Source organism: Phaenicophaeus curvirostris, chromosome 1 (genome assembly GCF_032191515.1).
Source record: "Phaenicophaeus curvirostris isolate KB17595 chromosome 1, BPBGC_Pcur_1.0, whole genome shotgun sequence".
NCBI lineage: Eukaryota > Metazoa > Chordata > Aves > Cuculiformes > Cuculidae > Phaenicophaeus > Phaenicophaeus curvirostris.
This window is the reverse complement of record NC_091392.1, coordinates 137,157,357-137,182,079: the sequence shown is the minus strand read 5'-3', so window position 1 is coordinate 137,182,079 and position 24,723 is coordinate 137,157,357. Positions and strand designations below refer to the sequence as shown.

Sequence of the window (24,723 nt, the reverse complement as noted above, 5' to 3'; positions counted from 1 at the left end):
ATGCAACGGGCAGTAGAGGAGTGAATATCCTTGCCAAAGAAGATGCAAGAAGTTTGAAAGATAAGTTTACACGGGTTTAGGGGGAAAGACCATTCTTGCGTTTGATCCCTTCCTTGTTCTTATGGCTTTCCTTTAAAGGACAGCTGAACTTCAACTGAATACAACTTAATTAAATATCCTGCCTGAAGACCTTATTTATTTACCTTTTTTTTGGTTCTGACCTTCAGGTAAAACCTCCAGTATAAAAGTTGACATACGAAACTAACATTACGATAGAAACAACATAATGACCATGAATGCCAAATGTCTGCATTAGAAGAAGCCGACATTCATTATAAAGTGTCTTAGAGATTAACGAAGCTTCAGGAAAAAAAAGCTGCAACTTTTAGGAGTGATTATAATGAGAAAGTTATATGTACAAAAGTGGCTTAAGTTTAACATACCACAGATCACAAAAAGTCTTTTTTGTTGTTGTTGAACAAAAAATGAAAACTCAACTCTGCACAAGGTTAAAGATTGTATTTTAATCACAGACTGAAACATAATGATTTACAAAACTGATGGTTAGATTTAAAACCAACCACTACATCTTTCCTTGGGAATACTCCCCCCACACCCTAGCAGACTAGGGGTCCAAGTGAAGAACAGAGCTGTTCATGTTTGCCTTTGGGACTGAACAGTGATTTCCAGGATTATGATTGACGCTGCAAGAATTCACGTAAGATGCATGTCAATGCATTTCATTTACCCAGATGGAAGAGGCTTTTTCTAGAGAACTCTGCTGGACTCATCAAAAATCCCAACCATCTTGCAGCTTTCTGTCCAGAGTCTTCTCTGCAGCTCCTCATCATATGCTACGTCAGCCGATTTTGTCCTTTCCTCATTGTAAAGGTAGCAGCCTCCAGCTCCTTCCATCTCGGGTGATACTGCTGCATAGATGCTTGTAGAGGCTCCTTCCTCTGGAGTCTGCAGAAAGAAAAAACCCAAATTCAGGTGAGGCAGAATGGAAGTATTACATTACAGCATAGGACCTTACCGGTGACAATCAGCTTCTTTGGTTTTGCATCACATTTGTGGCAATGACAAAAATGCCACCTATCCGACTGGTAGAGTACAGTCTATTTCTACAACAGTGCTCTTCTGAAATATCTTAAAGCCACAGAACAGATATATGGAAAACTCTGGTCCATTTTTTTCAAGAGGTAGTCAGATGGAGCATACAAAATAATTGATTTAGTCTTCACAGAGTTTAATTATTAATTTTGCAAGGATGAAAGGGTCTGTATGGTGCCTTAAGAGGATGAAGGTTATGCTGTATGTGCAGTGTGTTCATTGTAACAACAATAGGACATAAGCAAAGGATCATGGAAAACATGACAGCAAATTAAGATTCCACAGTTCAAGCCAAGCAGGCAGGTAAACCAGGGAATTACATTTTACACATAACATAGTTATCAGAGTTCTGCAGTGTCATAAAGCAAAATGGTGAAAAATCTATAATGTCTGATACACCATGAGAATTAAATGAAAATTATTAAGTGACTAGCTTAAAGCAATAACTCCTTATCTCCCTAGGATATGCAACACAGTTCCATTTTGCATTCAGACAGACCACATAGCTGTTATTGAAACTACTTCAATGGCTTTTTTTCCTTTTATTGAAGGGCATATTTAAAACACATCATATGATATAGTTTATCAGTGATATAATTAGGATCAATGCCTGCTAGATAATGTGTCATTTTACAATCTTTGCAGTGATTCTCTGAGTCACTAATAGTACCAATGCTACTTATAGCTTGATCTGCTCCACCTGACAGAATGTCTTTTCCTGAAGAACTCACTTGATGAATGAGACTGTATTGAATTGGTTACTCAGTGCCTAATTAAAAAAAAAAAATCTAAGTAATTTGATGCTTTTTGTGATAATGTTCTGATTTTTTAAAAAGAAACAACTCCTCTTTTTTCTTATTGTGCAATAAATACAACACAACTTATTAGAAATGATTTATTTATCACCTGATACATCTGGCATTTGGTCTCATTTACAAATACATTAGAGCCATGTCACACAATCACACAGACAAAGTTACCAAAACTGTGACCTCTTCTAGCTGCTGCCACAGCAGAGCACACTTGGCATCCGCAAGGGAAACACATTCCCCGCGTGGCCACAGGCACATTCACCAAAAAGTGAGCTGCTGAAGAATGAACACGCCCTGCTGAGGTACTTCTATGCACAGTGCTCTGCTGGTTCTAATATAAACAGTCCACCCCATGCTAAACCCTTGATTAAAGATGTTTAAACTGAAGGAAAACTCCTGAAGGTAACAGGCTGCAAAGAACAGTAATACTACCATTCTTTGCTTCAATGGCCACAAAATTGGCAGCTTTTACTGTCAGTTACTACACCAAGACACCATGTACTGTGCCAAATACCACCTAATGAAATAAGATGACAACAGCCATCCAACAAGCTGTTCACTCAGCAAAATATCAGTCGGTGTATTAAAAAAAGTTGAGTTCAGGTAACTGCTGGAATATTTTTTATTTTTTAATAAGATGACTGTACTGTGAGATACTATCTAGAAAAAATTATGAAGTGCTTATTTACCTTAGTGTAGTACTCTACTACCACTTATTCACCCTTCTTTGGTTTATGGAAAATAGAGCTAGTCACATCCAGTAGATTATGTAAACAACATAAAGATATGTGCATGCATAATTCTTTGCAGGATCAGGATGACTCACAAAAGGTGGAGTACACATGCTCATAGTCACTATTATCAAGCTCAGCTATGATGCAATTTAAAATATCTTAATACTGTCAAGCAGCAGAACAATTATGAATATAAGCATTCATATTCTATACAATATATTCTGAATGACAGAGAAAAATTGAAAGTTTTTAACGTACTGCTGTGCTTTACTTACTAATCTGGTAACACAGATAAACCATTACTTCATGTGATGGTTCACTGGTCATTATGTTCCTTACTTCTACAGCTCTCCAGCACAATCAAGTATAAATGTCAATGCCGATGACTCCCAAATCATAATGACAACAGCTCAAAACTAAAATATTGTTTGAAAAACTGTCTGCTGGCAGATTTTGTGTGATTATGTTCTTATGAGCAGGGCTATCTACAGCCTCAGAGACTAGTCTGTATGGATGTTCCCACAGCATCATAAATACCATTCACCTTTGCTGATTTGAAGAGAAGGATCTCCAAAGATATGCAGGATTTATCATGATTTTTATTTTTTTACATGTCAGGTAGGAACCATCAGAAGGAACCTTTTAAAATTAACATGAAATATATTAAATAAAGGTTATATATCAGTTGAAAGTCAGTTGTTGGTTTTATTCATGCAGCGTTAACAGACCTTTACCAAACAATTTTATATAGCAAATTTGTTTCTGTTCTTCAATGCAGAAAAAGTATTGAGCAGGCTCACACAATAATAAATGTGCTTCCATGGCCACACTGTGAGCAGTCTAAAAGCACAGTGATGTGGTCAGCTTGTGTAACTTTTCACAAGATCTAATTTGGATTTCATCCTGTCCACTATATCTAATATGCCGAGTAGAAGGCTCTAAGCAAAATTCCTATTCACTTTCTATCACCTGTTGCTGAAAGTGATTCTCTAAATACGTCAGGAAAACAATGCTGTAATACATTAAGCAATTAGTGTATAATTATTTAAGTTAAAGGAAAACAATTTTTCAAGTGCAATGGGAAGCAGAGTTGCACATGTATGATTAATTAATTGTCTTATCCCATCTTCTCAGTGCTTAATTAACACTGAAAGCATTATTGTTCCCTTATTTGAGGATCTCTTCATTGTTTTGGAATGTTTTCTGTTTGAATGAAAGTAAAAAGGAAACCCTATATCAGGTGTGACCTGGTCTTCTGGGTAGGTAGATGACCTACCTGTTTTGAGAGGCTGAAGAAAAGTATATGTTGTGATTCCACCTCTGAATCATGCCCATAGCCACCATGAAAGCACTGTACACCCACCTGCCCATGCACAACAAAGAATCTTTCCCAAAACTTTTGATCTTCCACACACCCACGGATCAACTGCAACATACACAGACACATGGAAACACACATGTCCTGCCCCTGAGGAGCTCTTGGGAAGGAAGAAGCTGGCAGCAGATTGCAATCACTGGAGGAATTTGAGTATCTGGACAGGGACAAGGATTAACTGTTCCAGCAGTGGCAGCCCTGTTCCTGGTTGGCAACATTCCTGGGAGCCTCATAGCTCTTCTCTTACCACATGATAGCCCATCAAAAGATGGGGAGGAACCATAAAGTCCTTGGAAAAGAAAACAACCACAAGCAAGAGACTACTGCTAAAGCAACAGACTACTGCTAAAGCGACACATCTGACCTATCCTTTGATGCTAATGGCCTTCCAGGAAGGAGAGAACCTGGTAACAGGCCCGAGAATGACAACTCAGTAATTATATACCTTGATCCATAAAACCCAGGATGTTTGGCATGACACTCATTACAAACAGGAACAAGTTCTTGTCTTTGGAACTCTGAAGTATTATATGAAAAGTTGCAGGTAGACAAGCAGTAAAATGAGTATCATTCAAATCACAGGGAAGGCTACTCTACACATTGCTAGATTTTTGTTTTTAAAAATAAAGAGGGTAATATGCATACATATGGGATCAGTAACATCTTGTTGATTAATTGGCTGGACCAGAGGCTTTTCTAGAAATTACACATATTTTCTTCGCTCTTCAGTTGCCAACTTATTCATGCTGAATCTTTTTTAAACTGGAATTTTGTTTAGAAATTATTATTAGTATTCAAGAAACTGTAATTGATACCTTTGTCATATCCAAGTAAAACTGATTTCTGTTTACCTTAATCCTAATGAAATTCTGCATCTAAAATTTCTTTTGCTTATTACAGTATTGATATCAGCTTTTACTTATACTCTCTTTTGCAGTTAACTATTGGTTTGCAGTACCCATTCAACAGAAAATAAGCATCTGACTGAAATTACATATCTTTGCATTTCTCATTTCATACTGTGGAACAAAGAGAGAAAAGATTGCATGTGACCACCTTATTTAAGTAAACTGCAGTCTATATACAAAAAAAATACATTATTTTGGCAGTGTCTATTACCAAAGAAAAAGATGAGCTTTTACAGAAACTTTGGTATTTCTTTTTTTTTAATATTTACAAATAGTAAGTCATCAAGAAGTCAACATGAAGGATGTTGAGGCTCTGGAGCATGTTCAGAGAAGAGCAACGAAGCTGGTGAAGAGGCTGGAGAACAAGTCTTACAAGGAGTGGCTGAGAGAGCTGGGGTTGTTTAGCCTGGAGAAGAGGAGGCTGAGGGAGACCTCATTGCTCTCTATAACTACCTGAAAGGAAGTTGTGGAGAGGAGGGTGCTGGCCTCTTCTCCCAAGTGACAGGGGACAGGACAAGAGGGAATGGCCTCAAGCTGCACTAGGGAAAGTTCAGGCTTGACATCAGGAAAAAATTTTTCACGGGAAGGGTCATTGGGCACTGGAACAGGCTGCCCAGGGAACAGGCTGATCCAGTGGGTCCTTTTGAACCTAGTGATTCTATGATTCTATGATCAACACAGGATAACTTTCCCTCAGCCTGAAATGGAATATCCTCTTCCACGAAAACCAGGACAATACTTACAGGGTTTGTGGTTCAGTTTTGGTTTTTTAAGACTTTCCAGTCAATGTACTTTGATTAATGCATTTTTAAGTGCCATATAATCTTGTCAATACTAGACGTTAATGCTCGCAGAACGTGTTAGTTGATGGTCACTCCCTAAAGCCATGTCGACACAAAATGTCAAATCCTTTTCATTTGCCTACAACAGGTGCAACAGCTTAACTCTTTGGAAATCTCTGTGTCTGCATCAATTATACATGATAGCTTCATGGTACTTTCCTTGTCAATCCATGTACTCATCCACTTCCACATCCGACTGAATTTATAGCTCAGAGTCCTGGGCAGACCATACAGTATGTCCTTTAGAAACTACTGAAAATCAGACAGGACACAAAATTCATATGCTCCTATAATTCCTCTTCTGCAATTCATTCATTCTCCCAGTACCATTTACAGTAGCTACCAGAAAATAGTGAGAAACTTGTTACATATCTTCAACACTATGAGGAACTCTTTGAATGGATGGCATGCATACACTTCAAATGTTACTGGTTGACAAAGTTTGCCATATGACTGAAAAAGCAGTAGTGATACAACCCTTGGCATTAGAAGAGTACTTACTCTGGAATAGCTTCCTCTCATCCCAGTCAATCAGCTGATTGTTCTTGGTTTGTGATTAATGACTTCAGGATGCTGCCACCTTGAGGCATGGTAGGAGAGAAGGCTGGGCAAAGAGGATGAAGAGGAGGAAGCAGCTGGGAAACTCAAAGACTGACATTGCAATTGCATTTTGAGGGACATGAATGGGGGGGACAAATAGGCACAGATGCATCCAGAACTTCCTGGTATGCCAGCAAATTGTTTAATGCCAGGAAGAACATGTTAAAATGCCTTTATCAACACAATCTGTGATGCAGAACACATTAAGTACTGGTGCAATGCCCCTCAGCAGCAATACTAAGTATACTGCTGGAGGAACAGTCATCGGCAGTGGTTTTATAATGGTGATTCTACCTCATGTACACACACCCATTGTGTTATGCACTTTTCAGTTGATATGGGCAACCTACTCATAGACTAATGATTTAAGGGGGATTTTAGGGTATTTTTGGTACTGGGTTTCAAGGTATTTTTAAATGGGTGAGTTTCCATCAGGCCATTCCTGCCTCAGGCAACAAGAAGACGTGTTTTTGGCTAGAGAGACATTTCCCAGGTTCTCACTAGGAAAACAGTAAGCACTAAAAGGCCATTTTCTCGGCCTGGGTGCTCAGGCACTTTGGCCAGTATTCCTTTGCTTTTCTCAACATCATTATTCCAGCAATGTTCTACAAATATTAGTATTTTACTGACTTGCTTCTGAACTGAAAAACTCTGCATATACAGAGTTTTCAGCCTTGTCTGTCTTTCTTTAGGAAAGCCAACAATCTTCTGGGACCCCTGAACAGTACTATACATATGCACAGTGAGGCTTAGCAATAAGAATGAGAACATTAAATTACTATTAGCTTGTACAGCAGTCTTCCTTCTACTTGCAGGCAGCTAGTGGTGGGTGACAGTCACCCTTAACACACTGCTTGACTCCCAAGAATAAAGGCAAATGTGAAGCCACAGCAACACAGAATAGTTTGAAAACTGTCAGAAATGGAGTGGTCATGATTGTGTTCCCATTATTAAAGCAAATAAACTTGTGAGAAACAAATTACCTGTGTTCCAGGGAGCACTGATTACTATGATCTGTGAACTACCAAACCATTTCAAAACCAGGTTAGTTATAGGTGCAAGACTCCAGATGAAATAACAGCTGCTCTAGTGTCAGAGCCTCCTCGTGAAGGCTGCATGTGCTCAATGCTTGTTGTGCAATTTCAGCAGTGTCTAGACCTCCTAGCGTGATCGCTGCTTTGAAAAAATCAGCCTAAAAGTACTCATTTGAAACACTGACAATGAAAATAAAAAACAGAAAGGAAACTATGACACAGGCGTATGGACGTGTTCAGTAAGCTTTGATCAATAAGGCTGTAAACGATGACAGTAAGTCCTGGTGAGACTGGCGGCCAGGACCAACTGTCAGATCCCTAGGAAGGCAAAGCTGCTGGAGGGGTCTGGCAGCACAGCTTTTCAGACATCTCTGCCTTCACTCAAAAGCCCTGGCTTCCACCTGCGTTCTCTCTGTCCTCTTATTCTTTTCCATGTAGCTCACTATTATTCTCTTTCTATCCAATTTCTGCCTTGATTATAGACTAGAAAGAGATAGAGATGTTTTATTGAATATATGGTTCTCCCTAGAGACCCAGTCAGCACCATCAAATTAATTTCTCTTCAATCCCCAGCTCACAGAAAAGAGAATCATTAATAAATTCACTCCATAATAAAATTCTTTAGATTTCATGTTTAAAAGAGACAGTAGCTACAAATAGAAATGTCTGAGTTAAAATGTGAAGCCTTTCTCTTGACAATGTTGTGGCTACAGAGAAATCATTTCTGAATCAAATATATATATATGAAATAAATGCGAAACATTGACAAATTAAGAACACAAGGCAATTTTCTAACTAAAAAAATACCAAAATGTTGAAGGAAAGGAGCTTTTATAATATGAATAATTCATGCCTATTCTGGGAAAAAGAGAAGCTTTTCCCTGAGCTTCCTAGCACAAGTTGCTGTAAAGAACAGAAGCAGAGATAGCTGGCAAACAGACACAGTATCAAATTCTGAATCTCTCCTTCCCTTTCCATTGAAACAAAATTTTCTGGAAAGGTCTTTCCAAAAAAATCCAGGTATATAAAGTGCCTGGGAAGCCCTACCTTATCTTCCTGTCAGATCCTGGTAGATGAGAAGTCTGTAGACAAAGCAGACCACAGAACAAAGGAACTGTTCCAAAAAGACTGCCAGCCTGCTGCTCAAGGAGCTCAAGGAGCAGGCAAACAGCCTTGAATGCCTGATTTCCCATGAATCTTTAGATAGAGTCAATGGTGGAAGGTTTCATTTCGTTTTGTGTTAGAGCATTGCCTTCTTGGAAATCTGTTTTACTGGAAAATAATCAAGCAGCTTAGCTTTGAAGGCCTGGGATGGTTCTACTGTCAGACTCAAAACATAAACAAAGGTTTACTGAGGAAGATGGTGGCAACGGATCTGAATCCTCCTCTTGCAAAGCAGCTGCTTCAGACTAAGTAGGACATCAAGGGTTATCCCAAATGGCATCAGAAGCCCATGTTATCAGGCAGATGAATGAAGTCCATGTTGGCTGACCGGCTTTCTGGAGCACACTGAATAGATCTCCACTGACTTCAAATAGCAGTGTCAACAGTGAACTCACTTGCAGACACTGCACAAATAAATGTATGTTTCTCAATTTCAAACTCTTCCACTTAGAAGTATAATACAACTTCAGTAATTTGAGCAGGAGTGTTTGTGAATCCATACTCTGCACTTTCTAAGCTCTTGAAATGGAGGACTAGAAGAACAATGCTTAGTTTTAAGTAATTTTCAAAATGGAAACAAGAATTCAACTTTACATGATTGAATTTGAGCAGGGAATTTAAACTTTGGGTCAAAGTCATTAATCATAACCTAGTCCTTTGTTCATTTTGTCAAGTACATTGGGTAAGATTAATTTTGCCTGAAGGTTGATCCCTAAGCTCCTTTTGCAGCAGTGATGTCTTTAAAGTCAGAACTGAGATATCACTGCAGCCACTCAAACTACAAACACTTGTTACCTTGCTCAGCTCAGTAACAATATGCAAAATTTGACAAATACGAGCCTGCTGTCCCAGACATTGCATAAACATGAAGACAGTCACTTGCTGGAGGAACATCCAGTCTCTAAGGCAGGAAAATAACAGGAGGAGAAAGCCAACAGAGTACACATATGTCACAAAATGCTGGAGCCTGTTCTAGGAGAGTGGCACTGGTTAACTAGCCCCCTGGAAAACAGGTGATGTCCTATAGCTACCTATTGCTGGGGATATCTGACTTATATCACTGAGAATTATCCTGGGTATCTTCACATAATACAGGATTTTATGCAACACATCTATTCACTGACAAAGAGATTTACTGAAGCAAATGGGCAAGTCAGGAGGAGAGATGAAGAAAGAATGAGTCTCCTAAAACCTAATCCTGATGTCTCTCTCACTATGCTGTTACTTCATTTTTGTTTGTAAATGAAAGCACACAATTTATTTGTTTACTACCAGCTCTATGGCCATAATTAAAGAATCATATGAGCAATTCAATTTAATCTTCTTCATTCTGAGATGCAGGCTGATCTGCTATTAAGAATACTTAATTACAGTTTACGATTCATGCTAGATATATGCTAAGGAATCATCCTGATACTTTTATTAACAATGCAAGGCTTTGCCTCTACTAAGTTTTGAAATATTACTGTCTGAGAAACATGAATAAGAGCATAAGACTACGCCTCCCTCCAACAAAGCCCTTAGACATGCAACCTCTTTGATAGGCAGTGGCAGAAATATCTGCATCATTTAATTATATATGCCCAATTCTTTAGTTGGAAACAGAATTTAAATATGATTCAAAATATGCATAGATCAAAATTAAAGAGGATTTTAAACAACCAACAAGCTTGAACAACTTCGAAGCTTTGTTCTCTAATTCATTATCTTATACCAGTGTGTTGGTCATCTCTAGTTTGCTGAATTCTTTCTAATGATCCCAGATTTTGGTAATCAAAAAGAAACAACACAGAAAAGTACACGGAAGTGAAATGGTAGCTGCATTTTTACCAGCCCCACAGAGCAGGAGACACAGCAAGGTTTTAAGTGCTGAAAATGATGCTCCTGAGCGCGTATACCTCCGAACAATTTCTTTTATTACCTGTCTGCTCATGCAAAGTAAATGTTTCTTCCATTTTTTTCTAAAAACGCAAGACTTCAGGAATAGGATACATGGCCCCTTCTTACTTGTAGCACACTACCATCACCTCTACTCTTTTACTTACGGTTTAATAGTTGACAAGTCACTTTGTCCATATACTTTGTTTTCCCTTCTCAGAAAACAGGAACTGACATTTCTGTCTTCAACTTCATAACGTTATTATGAGACCTGTCCATTTCTTTTTTTTTTTTAATGTTTATAAATACTCAGGACAGGCGTGGAATTCCAAAATATTTAAAAGATAACCACAATACAGAAAATGTTTAAAAACTAAGATGAGATCAAAAAGCATTGAAGACTGTACAGAACATAGACAAAATGAAATAACTCAAAATTACACAAGCCAGCAGCTATTTTACAGCCTATTTTGTTTTAAATAGCTACTATTCCCATTTTGCAACCCAAACAACAGTGGGACTATATCCACCCATGGGCTTAGCCAAGCAGTGGGGCTGGAAGTGGCTAGCTGCCAGCCCAAGTTTCTCACCTTCCCACTGGAGGCACTTGCCACAATGAGACAGCTCAGGTGAGAAGGTGCAAATCCCTTCCTAGATCACCAGGTAAGGTTAGCAGAAGATACTTGTCCTCCAGGGCTCAGGCCAGCCATGTGCCTCCACTAGCAAAGACAGGGTGCTACAGCTCTGCATTAATAGCATGCATGATTAAAACAAGCTAAAGAAGATGGGAAAGATGAAAGCAAAATACACTTTTCCCTAAAATTCTTCTGTCTACATTGCAGCAGAAAGCTAGCTGGGCTGTAACGCATCCTGTTGATGGGTCCGCTCCACACAAAGCTCCTGCACAGAAAAAGAGACATCACCTCACAGTGCTTAACCTCACCCTGGATCTCAGCCTTTGTCTCCTTTTCCCTTTTGCTGACTCTGAGCCTTAATGCAGGACTGAAATATGACAGTCGTGCAAAGGCTGCGCTGGCTGGCTGGAAGTAGCTTAAAGCAGATGGCCAAATACCACTTAGCACTGTCCATCCCTCAACAGGTCCGGGCTTCTGTTTTCTATATAGTTTTTGTGTTTGAAATATAGTTTTGCAGTATTACATCTGAGATGACAAAGCCTAGACTGGAACACAGATAAAGGTGGTAGGGAAGAAAGGAATCTTACTCTGCAAATTTATGTCTCCTATAATTCCAGTTGCTGGCATTTAATCTTGAACAATAAACCAAAAAGATCTAAACAAGGGGATTAATTTAGGTCTGACCTTACTGACATGCCCCAAAGATGGGAAACAAGAGAAGCAGACTAATTTTCTATATTTTAGTGAAAGAATAGAAATAGGTGAGAGTGGCTGAGATTTTCTAATTCTATCTTTCTGACAGATAAACAGAATTAGTTAGTTCAAGTCTGTAATTATGGATTATATATTCTTGGTTTGGATGAGAAAAATGTGCCCAATAAGTTCAAGGTATGGCTGTTTAAGTAATAAAAAAACTTTTAAAAATGTCAGTTCTCTTAAGTTTAATTAAAGACATATTTCATCTGAAAGCAGCTTGTAAAAAAGTAAATTAAAAAACACGTCATCTTTTAAACAAAACTACTGTTTCCCCTTTCTACCAGAAAGGAATGTTAAAGTCATAAGTTCACAGATAAATTCTGAAACTATATAATTATGGCGCTAGCCGAGTAGCTTATACTGCCACTTACCCAAGAGAAGTACTAAATTTAAAGGCAAAAGCTATATTTGGTTCCAAACTGACATATCCAAATGCTTACTCACCCACTGGAATCAAACTTTTTTTAACAAAACTAAAAATGCAAATGCAAAGGAGGACTGAATTTTATTACTGAAATCAAGTTTTTTATTGCATTGACTGAAAGTGAGTTTAAGCTCTGTAACTTAAATTCCTTTGTTAAATCATTCTGTTCTGAGGCTTTTTACTTCCACCAAGGAACCTTTTGATGGCTTCAATTCAGAAAAGCCCCAAAGAACATGCATAATTGTATACAGACAAATAGTGCTATTGATCTCAATGAGATTAGTCATGTTTCTAAAATTATGTCACACAAGTTCTGAGGCATCATATCTTCTACCACAGAGCTTGTTATAGATAGAGGAAACACACAAACTCTCAGCCACACAAATGGTTCCCAAGGTCTGAAACAGAAGCAAAAAATTTCCATCTTGAAAACTATTGCTCATGAGTTTAAACTCATCATATTAATCAGCTAAATGGTCTGAAAGAAGGACAGGCTGGAAGTCGTAGTGCAGAGGGGAGACGTTAGCCTGGGGAAAGGCAATAACATTATTAATTTGCAAGGGGGTAAAGAGAGAATAACAAAGGTGGCAGTTCTTGCCTGTGGAACAGATAAAGGAAAACAGGGAAACAGGATGTACTGAAAATTTTTAAGGACTAGTAAGTAGCAAGAGTATCCAGGTTTATTTCTAAGGTGTTTTGTAAACCTTCATTAAGGTAGCAGATGGAACAATTTGTTTGTGAAAAATGTCTCCCCTACAAACGACAGGACTTAACTTGGTGATAGATGTGGTCCTCCCCATGTTGCTGTTTCCTTTTCCAGATGACAGAAGTCAAAGCAGAAGTGTCATTTTGTTGTACAGGTTACACACTACATCCCCAGTCCTATGTGGATGACTAAACCCACTGTCCTGGCTTGTGTCACAGGAAGAATTGATTCAAATTCCAAAAATGACATCCACAGTGAATGGTCAAATCTCATTCCCTGAAGAAGGACAATGGAAACTGAAAAGGAAAATAATGTTTAAACCCTTCCACACCCAAAGTCTTTACTCAGTCTGCTATATATAAAAAAAAAAAAAAAATGTTGTGAGCCAAAAAATATTTTTCCTGAAAATCTTCACATTTCTTTTATTTCACCCTCAGACAGCTCCTACCTCTGCAGAGAGCTTATATCTGGGGTTTTGATACTGGGCTGGTTAAGAGCAAAGGTAGTTATGACCCAAAGGCTTACACTTACAGAATTACAAATAGCCAAAATAGCAGAGTAAGAATTAACCTTTTCTTTTTTATTAAGTGCCACTGCAGCTTTTCTGTTGCACTTGTATTCACAGGGCTTTTTGGCTAAAAGGTTAGAGCAGTTGTTTGGAATGGGAGGGTTTGTGATTCAATAAACACGTTACAGATTCATCTGGTGCTGAAATAATTCACTTTGTTTAGGGAGCTTGTATTGAACTATGCTCTTTGGTAAAGCCATTTTGCTACACATGCCTTGGAAGTCCAATCAATGAGCCCTTTCTGTTAATTCGCTCATGATGATACACTGCAAAGAGTGATGCTCCAGATGACTAAACTGCTTCTCAGGAAAAATTCCAGTTGAATTAATGCAGAACTGCACTGTGGTTTTGTAACTGCTTTTAACTTGTAAAAATACAGGCTGAGGTCTGAGCAGAGGCTTGAGTGCCAGAACAGACTGCCTGTCCCAACCCTCCCTGTTGCCTCACCTGCCTGCCTGACAGCTTGCTTAAAATTCTGCTCTTCACCTGCAAGTCTGCACAGCTCTGCAGCCGCCTATTGTTATTTAATATGTACTTCACAGCAGAATTCAATTGTTCTAATCAAGATTAGGGCTCTGCTTCTCTAGGTGGTATGCAAAGCACATCTGCAGTCTAAACTTTCACCTGTTTCTCCGCTCGCCCTTTCATCATGCCCCACGACAGCCTCACAGATACTCCCGACTATTCTTCATTGCATTTTCCTCCTCCTAAATGCCTCTTGCCAGACCCTCACTGCAATCTCACTGAGTGCGGCTCCTACACCAGAGCGCCAAGCACTGGTCCCATTGGGTCAGATCCTTTCCTGCCATCCATATACCATGTAGAAGAGGGTCTCCATAGGGTTTCATGGTAGGAGCGATCCGTGCACAGCACTGACACTCACCCTCCTCAGATCACCCATCTGTGTCACCAAGCCTCTTCAGAAACCAAGAAATACCTCAAAAGGGGGTAGAGAGTAGCTCTCGGCATGGATGGCCAAGCAGCTCTGGAGCATTCAAAGGAGCAAGCCCAAGCCTTTTGATGGTAAAGAAAGAAAAATGAAATATTAAGTTAAGCATTGTAAATACATTGACCCAGCCAAATCTTAGAAGGCAAGAGAAATGGTGGGTCCACAAGCAATGCCAGGACCTTGGAGCAGGGAAGAAAATATCATTCCTCTTCCAGTAAAATTGAAGGGGGCATTGAAACAGTGGTGTGATGGCATGTTGCATTGCTGGATGTTTGGGCTCAAAACAATTGTGGCTGGTCTCGGGCACAGAGGCCACCAACATCAGCCACAATCCCTGACCCCCTGCCCCTGCCTGGCCATTCCCAAGGCATGAGCTGCTCCTGCAGCTGAAGAGATGAGTTGCAAAGCCCACTTTGCTCTGCAAATGTCTGCTGAGCTTATGTAGCTCATTTTCAGTCCCTGAGCTCTATGAGGGAGCCACAATTAAGAAGCAAGAGCTTCCCAAGCAGCACACTTTTTACATAAAAATAAACTAAACTTTTGGCTTTTACCAATTATACATACTTCTTAGTGACCAAAACATAACTGACCTTTACTTTTAAATCTGGGCTCAACAAAAGAGGATTACAACTGTTTGTGAACTTTGCAAAGTCTGTAACATGGCTTGGGGAAAAAACCCTTAATTTGTATTTGTCTAACCCCTAATAGCTGCTGACAGTCTTTAAAACAAATAGTTTTAATTATTTTCTCCTTGCTGAATCTCAGGTCTCAGCATATAATCAAAAAATAGCACATTACTGACAAGTGGGATTAAAAGGAGAGTCATGCAGTAGGAAAAGCAGGAACAGTGACAAATACGTCCTTTTTATTGCAGCCCTGTCCTGAGACAGCAGAACATTTACAACTCCTGATCTAAAAAAAAAAAAAAAAAATTAAACAAAAAAGAAGCCCTTAAGACTTTTTCCATTTGTCCTGAGACTTACAGCTATTGAAAATACCAGTGTGGTACCTGTAATAAAAAAATATTCTAAGTACTCCTTTCAGTTATAATGAACAATGTACAGGACTTACACACTAGAGTAAAATAAGTGCTAGTTTGTTTTTTTTTTATTGGATGCACTGATGCATGATGCATGAAAATTACTACAGAGCTAATCAATAGGTAATGACTATATTTCAGGAGTAATGCCCTGTTCAGAGGAAAAAAATGGCTGCAATTCACAAACAATTATTGATATCATGAAGCACATGAATCAATGCCTGGAAGAGATTTGCACGTTATTCAAAATTTTTTCAGCAATATTTGCCATTCTTTCTTCATCACAGTATAATTTTTCCTGCCTGTAATACTGTGAAAATATTAAAAGTTAGTGTGACTACACTAAAGATGTTAAAATAAAATGCAAAACTTACGACTTCTGATGGATAGTCTAACAGCCCAGCAGTGGCATTACTATTCTCAAAATGCTGTAGTCGTGGGGCTCTATGCAAAGAACTTTTTTGTGTATGACATTGTCAGTCACAAAATTATCAAAAGCTCACCTCTCACAGGCCCAGTGTAACCCTGCAGGACTGCAAATTTTTAAAATCTTCCCATTTTTCTTTTCAGTGTGCAATGGGTTACTGGTTGGAGTAACTGGAAGTACATGAAGCATTCGGAGCTGGATGTGGTGTGCCTCAATGCTTGCTGAACTCTTCCAGTGAGACAGATTTATCACTGGCTCCTAAAATCAACTGGTGAGTTTCCATTGGCCTAACTCCCTAAAAACAGTCCTTCACCTTGTTTTAATTGCTATCTCCGTGTAAAGCAAGGGAAAAGCAGGAACAAGTCCAAGACACAAATCTAAATTCTCCTCCATTAACAGAGGAGATAGAACAATATATTTGTTCTTCACTTGTGTAAATAAATATCCCAGACGTACAGGGCAGTGAAGAAGCCAATTACCTCTAATTCTTACATTTTTCTTCTTTTGATTTACATGTGGCTTGAGATGTGACTGGTTTATAGCCTGAAATGTGGCATCTTTACTTTCAGTTTTCAGGGCAAATCAGTCTGCTTACCCCAGAACAAACATTTTGTCTCTGCTTAGAAAATGAATAAACTTCAAGCCTGACATCAGAGCACAGCTACTCAAACACCTGACAACAGTTACTAGCAACATCTGAAAAGAAGTAGAGACTTTCAAAACAATAAATACCCAGCTGTGACTAGAAATAACCAGATTTGGGTGTCTTACTACATTTCTGTAGAAGAAAAAAACAGTATTTTTTAATCACTAATATAATAAAATGGAGAAAAGTGGTTTTGTTCTTGAAAAATGAAGCAGATTCCTCTTCTAGTCTAATTTAATATTATGAAGAATTTACAAATACCTATAATGACCACAGCAAAAAAAAGAGAAACCATAACCTCAAAGAGAAATCTGATGAGAAAAAAGCACTGAGGTACATATTCTTGCAGAAAACGTTTCCCTAAGCAAAAATAAATGCCCTAGTCGAGTATGCTCTTTGCTTCCTCCTTTGAAAATGTAAACTCATTTCAAAAAAGCTCACTCAGGGTTTTTTCCTTTTATATAGGCAAGTACAAAAAATTACAAAATGAGACTGAAGATTTTCTCAGTATACATGTCGTTTGGAAGTAGTAGAGCTGCTCACATTCACAGAGTTTGCTTTTGTGTTCAGAAGTTAATAAAATCTAGACAGCCTTCTGGTCTGCTATAACTGCTGCTACATTAAATAAGTACAAATATATCTCTTTCAAAACTATAAAGTGTTAAGCAGACTCAGCGAAATGGACATGAGAATATAGCTGAGAATATATTGACATAATTTAAAAATAAACATAAAAATATATTTTTATGGGGTGAGGAGCAAGAAAGGAAGCTGCTATACCAATGCTTATGCACCTCTGCACACTGTTTTGCTGGCTCTTGGTTTTCTGGCTTAATTCAAAGAAAAGTTTGCTATCATCTGTCATGTTCTATGGGTTGTCAGAAAAGCAAGTCCTATGTATTTTATCATTAAGAACCCACACTGAAGTGATATTCTGAACTCCAGCAATGAAGTTTAGCTGACTACTTGCCAGCTGCACTGTAGCTTTGCCCTTTCTTCCAATTAAAGATGTATTAACCAGAGCATAATTTCAGGTGTTCTCATCCATAATCCACAGTGAGAGTAAAAAAACCAAAACAGATCAAATGAAAAGGATCTTGCAGTCTTGCAAAATGCACACTGCTTTGTGCTTTGTTAGAGCTATTTATCTATCTTTCATAAACATACTTAGGTATTGCAGGTGACTGAAATTAAGAGTGAAAGATTATTGAAAAATACTTAATAATATATGTTTAACTTGCAAAGCTACAGTAGGTTATGTTTTAGATACATTTTTTTTTCAATTATAAAGGCACTTTGTAACTGTAATAAGACAATATTTGTAAAATCCTGTTAATAAATACCTACTGTTAACAATAGTTTTACAGAAAAATATGTTGACAGTGAAAATATGGAAAACTAAGAAATGAAGTTATATGCACTTGCTTAAACAAAATACCTCCCACCTACTGCATGTGAAAATAAGGAATATTTTATGCAAGGAAGTTGTTTACATGAAGAAATACCTATTGGTATAAATGATCCAGCAATGTAGTGTTCTTCACCAGAGAAACTATGCAACATTTACTGATTCCTTGAAGTGGCAAAACCACATACATCTCAGTTACACAATACACAGACAGATGTTTCCAATCATAAAAGTAAAAGAAACCCTACAGGTTACTGACAGCAATGAAAGGTGAATGAGATATTACTAAGATACAGCTAAATTGAAGGCAACTTAAGAGACCTATGTTTTAGTTCGCCATATTATTTATTTCTTGACAGTTCCAATTTTTGTTATAATCCAAAGGGTTTATTTTTAAATCCATGCATCCATTCGTATCAGAGAGCAAAGCACTAACTCAGTAGTTTGGAACATTGACACATCTTAGCCATCATAACAGATCCATGATCAGTAGTTTGCAACAGGTCTATAGCTCTGATTTGAAAGAACCACCTGAGAAAGACCAAGAACCCAGTTTTGCTCTCTCTAAAACACCATATCATGGTTTAAATAAAAAAGTCCACAAAACCTCCTTTTTACTTTTCCAGTTTTAAAAGTGCAGTATAATTTCTCCATAAGAACAATATGGCAAGTAACACTGAAAACATCAGTTTGAGTGAGGCAGACCTGCCATCACAATATAGGAGCATAATAACATCTTTCTTTCCCTCAGGCAAAATCCTGAATGAAACTCTCTGTTCTGGACACTTTGGGAATGGAAATCCTAATTGTGAAACCCATCATTTGTCCACTCTGGACACCATCAGTTAAAGCTCCTCAGCTGACTTCCAGCAGGGCTACAAGCCTCCCCAGTCATCTCATAGGTACTTTAGAAGCAAACCAGACAGTCAGAAAGGCACGAGACAAGGGCCTTGAGCTGCTTGTGGAAACAAAGGGGAAGCCACAGTCTCAGTCTCCTTTACAAGTGTCACGCTGTTGCTCCTGGCTGCCCGGCCTCTCTGCTGGAAAGGGTCTCTTAGCACTGACCAACTTCTCGAAGAATTTTGTGGTAACCCAGATTAGAGATTGACAGGGTAGTTATACCAACTATCTCTACAGTTCCATTTTCAATTTACCTTGGTTAACTTATTTTCTAATAATGTGATAATAGCACAGATTTCTTGACCAGGACAATAAAAGATCTTATTTTTACTAAAGGTTCTTCAGTGTGACCCATAGCCGCATCTTTGATTTTTTCCTGTTAGCCAAGAGCCAGCACAGCTGGAAGCAGTTCAACGCAGTTCATCAGCAAACAACTGGAAGAACTATTGTCTAGAAAGACAATGATGGAGGTGAGTGCAAGAAGTGGCACAGTTTCACCAAATTTTTTCCTAAAGAAATATTTGCTGGGTGATCAAAACATTCAAAATAAAAATTAATTGTTGTCGTGAAATCTTCACTTTTGAACGCCAACACTGGATTCCTTTTTCTTTACAATGTGTGAGCAAAACACATAAACCTGAGGAAAATTAACTGGATTCTATATACAAAAAGAATTCAGAAGGCACAAGGGACTGCAGAGAACCCTTTGGACATCTCTGATTGCTGCATATTGCATATATTGTGGCTATCCTTTCAGCTGATCTTCTCCATAAACTTCTTTAAACTCCATCTTAAAACCAACAGCTTTCTTATAGCTACCACTCTATGGAAGCCTTTTCCAGAGTCCAGTTTCATTGATTAGAAAAAAAGTTTCTTATTTCTTTCTCACTTTCTCAAAGTAAATATATTTTGATTCAGCTTGCTTGGATTAATTTTTGTCTTAAGAAAATTGTTTCCTTAAAAACAACCTTACTCCTGTTTATTTTGATTAAAGGCTATTGCTAGATATCATGAAATAACCTGTTAATAAAGAGAAAAAGAAAAAACCCAAACGTTGTTGCCTAGAGCTTCTACAGAGTCAAACTGAAACCAGCACACAAGGATGTGCTGTCTTTAAAGTAAATGTGTGAGCAGTGTGAGCAGAACGGTACCTCCTCACATCTATAAAGTCTAATGATGCTAATGCTGCAAATGCATTCTTCCCAACTGGGAGAGTGTGGAACAGATTGTACGTCACATCTGCAAGTGCTCCTTCTGAGCACTGGACGTGCTTTATAATCCCCTTGGCTCCTCTGAGTAAAGTGTTGGTAGTGACCTGGAGATGACAAATTCAGGTACCTCAACACAAACGCATTTTATATTTTATCACTTTTTCAAAAAGCTGGAAGTAGATGACTCACCAGCAATCTGCCTATGACCCAGTGCTGTGCAGAGTGGGTTGAAACTCTCATAGAAGTTATACAGTCAAGGTACTGGGTGATGGATATATTTTGCAGTGAAAACGATGCTTCAAATGAAATAGGTTTGCTTCAATATGAGAAGGAAAGAACCCACCACACCACCAAAATCAAAACTGAGAACTGAGTATATATAAGATAGTACTAACAGGGCAATTATATTTAGAAGAAAAAGACTATGTAACACTGCTTCCTTCCTGCCTTCCAGATCTGCTTCTTGAATGGATTTCAAGCAACATCAGCTGAATCTTGCATTATACACATTTGAAGTACTTACTACCTCTGGAGACCTGCAGGCCCCCTTAAAGCGATTATGGTTCGGGGTATCCATGCCAGCCTTAATCCACTTCCCCAGATAATAGGCATATAAAATAGGACACATGTGCCACAAACCTAAACCAAGCATGAAATATAAAAGGCCAGACCCAGATCAAGGAGAACATTTAAGAAGCAGGATCAGACATGTTAAATGCTTTACATAAGGATTTTTACAGTACTTCACATAGAGGATGCAAAGTCAGATCAGATAATCATTGCTACAAGAATAGGCAACAAGATTTAGACCTGGATGCTTTTAGGTTTGGGTCTTCTTTACTTTTTTAGCAGATTCTGAACAGCTACAGTTATGCAAAGTCACAGATGAAGTACCAAAAACTTCATAGTAACGCAAGTCATTATTTTACATGCAAAGGAAAATGGGGACCTAGGTTGTCATTACTGATCATGATGTTATAAGAGTCGTGATAACTGAACTCCTCTCTGAAAAATAATTAAGCTGAATTCACAGCTTGGGCAGCCACAAAAATAACCTTTGTACCTGGACAATGTAGAAGCCTGACAGAAAAATAAGTATGCTGCCCCATGCTGCCTCTTCTACATCATTTTTAGAACAAAGCCAGCTTTCACAACATACTCTTAGAATGTCATTTTGTCTTCAGTACTTTGAACTTCAAAACCAATGGGACAGCTATGCAACAAGTGGTAGACACTGTGGAAGACTGCATTTCACATCTCAAGAACTCGGTAGGCAAAAATATTGAGTAATTCGATCAATGCTGCTCTTCCTGAGACAAATCCAGCCTCAGCACGGTGTTGCCTGCTTCAGGTATGGAAGAAGAGCCATTGCACAACGCTTTACAGCAAAGCTGTAGGCACACAGAGCTGCCAGGCACAGAGCACCAACTCTGGCCCCTGCTATTCATTCAAAAAGTAATATATATATTCAATTGGATAAACTGTTAGTAAGATGCTAAAAGTTAAGCTCATAAGTTGGCAGTGGCTAGCTCAAAGACTTTGATAAGCAATTAAGAGACATTGTGAACAGCTTTTATTTTTTCAGACTGTTCTTGAGTCGAAGATCAGCAGCAGCAGTTCCTTCCTATTCCACTGACAGAAAAGTAGGTCAATGTGATGGGACCAAACAAATACCACTATAAATCCCATCCCAGATAAACTGTTCAAGTTCATTCTTGTTTTACTGCGCTTTGCTCAGGTTTCATCTAAATCCTCTTCTGCACATGCTCTGTATTCCCCACAGAGCGTCTGGTGTGTTGTAATGTAACTGCTGTGGTTAATTCCCCTTTCCAGCACCAAGATGTCAACAACCAAATGTAGTAATTTGTCCTGAAGAGACTCAGAGACACAATTTAAAGAGAATGTTTAAATGTGTAGTAACATACAGAAACCACAAACACAGGACAGATTGTATCGGTGACTTGTGCTGGTGCCACATCTAGGATGAAGATCCTTCTAGAAAAATGAGAGATAGAGCCACTGCACCAAATTACTTTCTCATGTTTAACTACCAAAATCCACCAAATTCCATATATTTAGGTGAGAACGTGATGAGAACAAAACGAACCATGTAAACTATGTCTTGCAACATGTCAGTATCTTTTCTAAAATGCAGACATGGATGTTTGGAGCTGGCAATCGTAATTGTTATAGTCATTACTAAAACTAGTTATTCAAGTGACTTCTGAACTAAAACTTTTCACAATTCACAAATTAGCTGCTGGATGATAACGTTATTTTTTAAAACATGTACTTGTTATTTCCAGTTCTTCCTCAAGTAGTGGATGGTGCTTTCTTTCCATGGTTCTCTTGTTACATACACTACACTATTATAAATACATACAGCAAGTACTCATAACTACCTATTTAAATTGATGGCAATAACTATGTGATAAATAATGGCAGCACATGATGGATTGTAAACATATATGAGAAAGAGATTTTATAAGTAAGTGGGATTTCCTCACCTGTAGCTGCCCACGTATACATTTCCCACTGAAATGGTCTGATACCCCAAACTCATTAGAGCTGCCAGTTGAAAAAAACAGCTTAATTACAGATTACTTTTGCCCCAGATATGTGAACATACTGTTCCAGTTCCTACTCGTTCCATAATATGTTCAGTTCTTTACTAGCATTGTTTTTATTTAAAATAACACAAGCTGAATATCCTGTATCCTGCGATGGGATTCATATTAACTAACTTTATTATACTTTATTTATACATTTATACTTTATTTATAACTAACATTATACAGCACAGACATCTACAGCTGAACTAGTTACCAGATGATCCCTTCGTCTTGCATGGGCATAAACTGCACTCAAAGGACTTGATTCATCTGGTCAACTGTTGATATTTATCTTAGGATAATATAGATCCAGTAGTAGCAGTGACCATGAGGAGATCACTGGATGAACAGCTCTGATGCAGGCATTTATATTGCAGGCATTTATGAACTAGGAGACATTTCAGAGGTGGCTTCCAGGCACAGATGCCTTAGAGCACTGGAAAGAGGATGTTTCCAGCTTCTTGGCAGAACTTGGCATTTTCTGTCAATCTTTGAAAGCTCAGGAGAATCATTAAAAATTGTATCTATGTTGTTCAGCGAAGAATTTCCTTACTTAACATTGAAAGGATTTTCCGTTTCCTTGGTTTACTGGTATTTTAAGGACTGCCACATTCAGAGAGGTGGAATGGAGTGTCTGTAAATCTCCAAAAACTCCTAAAATTAAATTTTCTGTAGTGAGTAGGGGCTTTAGGAGATGGAGCTCTACAATATAAATTTTATCAGCATTGTTTTGTTATGGATGCAATACTCACAAGTAGAAAAAATAATAAGAAATTAAATTGATCACCCCTAGAGAAATATGAATTGATTTATAATGCACACCACACCTGATGGCAAACTGTCTGCGTGTGTGTGTGTCTGTGTGTGTGTGTGTATAGCGATATATATATGAATGTTCACTCCCACAGCCTCCTCCTCTGCATCTCCTAATTTTAGTGATTTAATTCCAAACTGCTTCTTGCCCACATGCTTGCTAGTAGGATTTTCCAAGGGAAGCCTGTCATCTTTCTCATTGACTTAGTGTTATGGCTCTTTTACATGGAAGAGAGAAACCACCTGTAACCCTCTTCCTATCCTTGTTGAATGGGTCATTTCAGTCAGGCTAGGACAGTCCCCTCTCTCTCTTTCTCTTTCTCTTTTTCTCTTTCAAAGAGTTGTCTGAGAGATACGCTGATAAGAAAGAATAGTGGCTGCCTTGCATCCTGCTATCAATGGGTTTAAGTTTCCAACAGCATTGTATTATCTGACTGAAAGAAAATGTAAGTTTAATTATGTAGCAATGGAGGTAGAATATGACAGGTGCATATTCAAGGGAGAATTACAGTACTGTGATGCTATACCTCCTAACTATAAGCATTGTGGATTGAAAGTTAAAGGCTAATGATCTAGTTGAAATTTCAAGATTTTCTCTAATTCGCCAACCTTTCCACCTCTTTTTGGAAACCTTTACATTACAGGCATTGTGGTTACCTTCTTTTAAACTGAAAAGGACTAGTATTGAGTCCCTGGCATGTTTTTGATGCACAGCAAATTATCTTTTTCTTTTGTGTTTGTTCCATTTTCAAAAAGTCAGGGAATATATTATCATATAAAGGTATTAACCAAATACATGCAAAAGTACTGCTGAGAAATGTTTGTAAGGAGTAAATTGTTGGATGGAAAGATTCTTTCCTAACTAACGCTGCGAGTTCTGAACATGAAAATAGTTACAGATTACAAGATAATATATGCAGATGTGCTAACACTGGCTAGGCTCATATATTTTCACAATTTCTTAACTCTTTACTTACTCTCTCCCCATTACAGCTGTACAGATGCTATCTTTTCAGTCTTATGGATACAAAGTTAATTCCTTTCAGACAGAATGAAAGAATCTGCCTTGAGCTGTCAAGTTAAATCAACAATCCTCTGCTACATAGAAGTTAGGAATAAACCTTTTCTTACAGTACAGCTGCCTCTTTTCCCTATGCTTCTGATCTGCC

The 24,723-nt window shown here is 38.2% G+C and overlaps 1 protein-coding gene across 1 annotated transcript in view; it reads right to left on the bottom strand.

The window, feature by feature from the left end:
* Positions 1-504: 504 nt before the first annotated feature.
* Positions 505-24,723, bottom strand: part of DHRSX (dehydrogenase/reductase X-linked) — a 166,825-nt gene continuing 142,606 nt past the window's right edge. Inside the window, exon 7 of the mRNA XM_069855050.1 lies at positions 505-966. Within this exon, the coding sequence (XP_069711151.1) occupies positions 769-966 (198 nt within the window). The 3' untranslated portion in view covers positions 505-768. The remainder of the gene's footprint in view (positions 967-24,723) is intronic.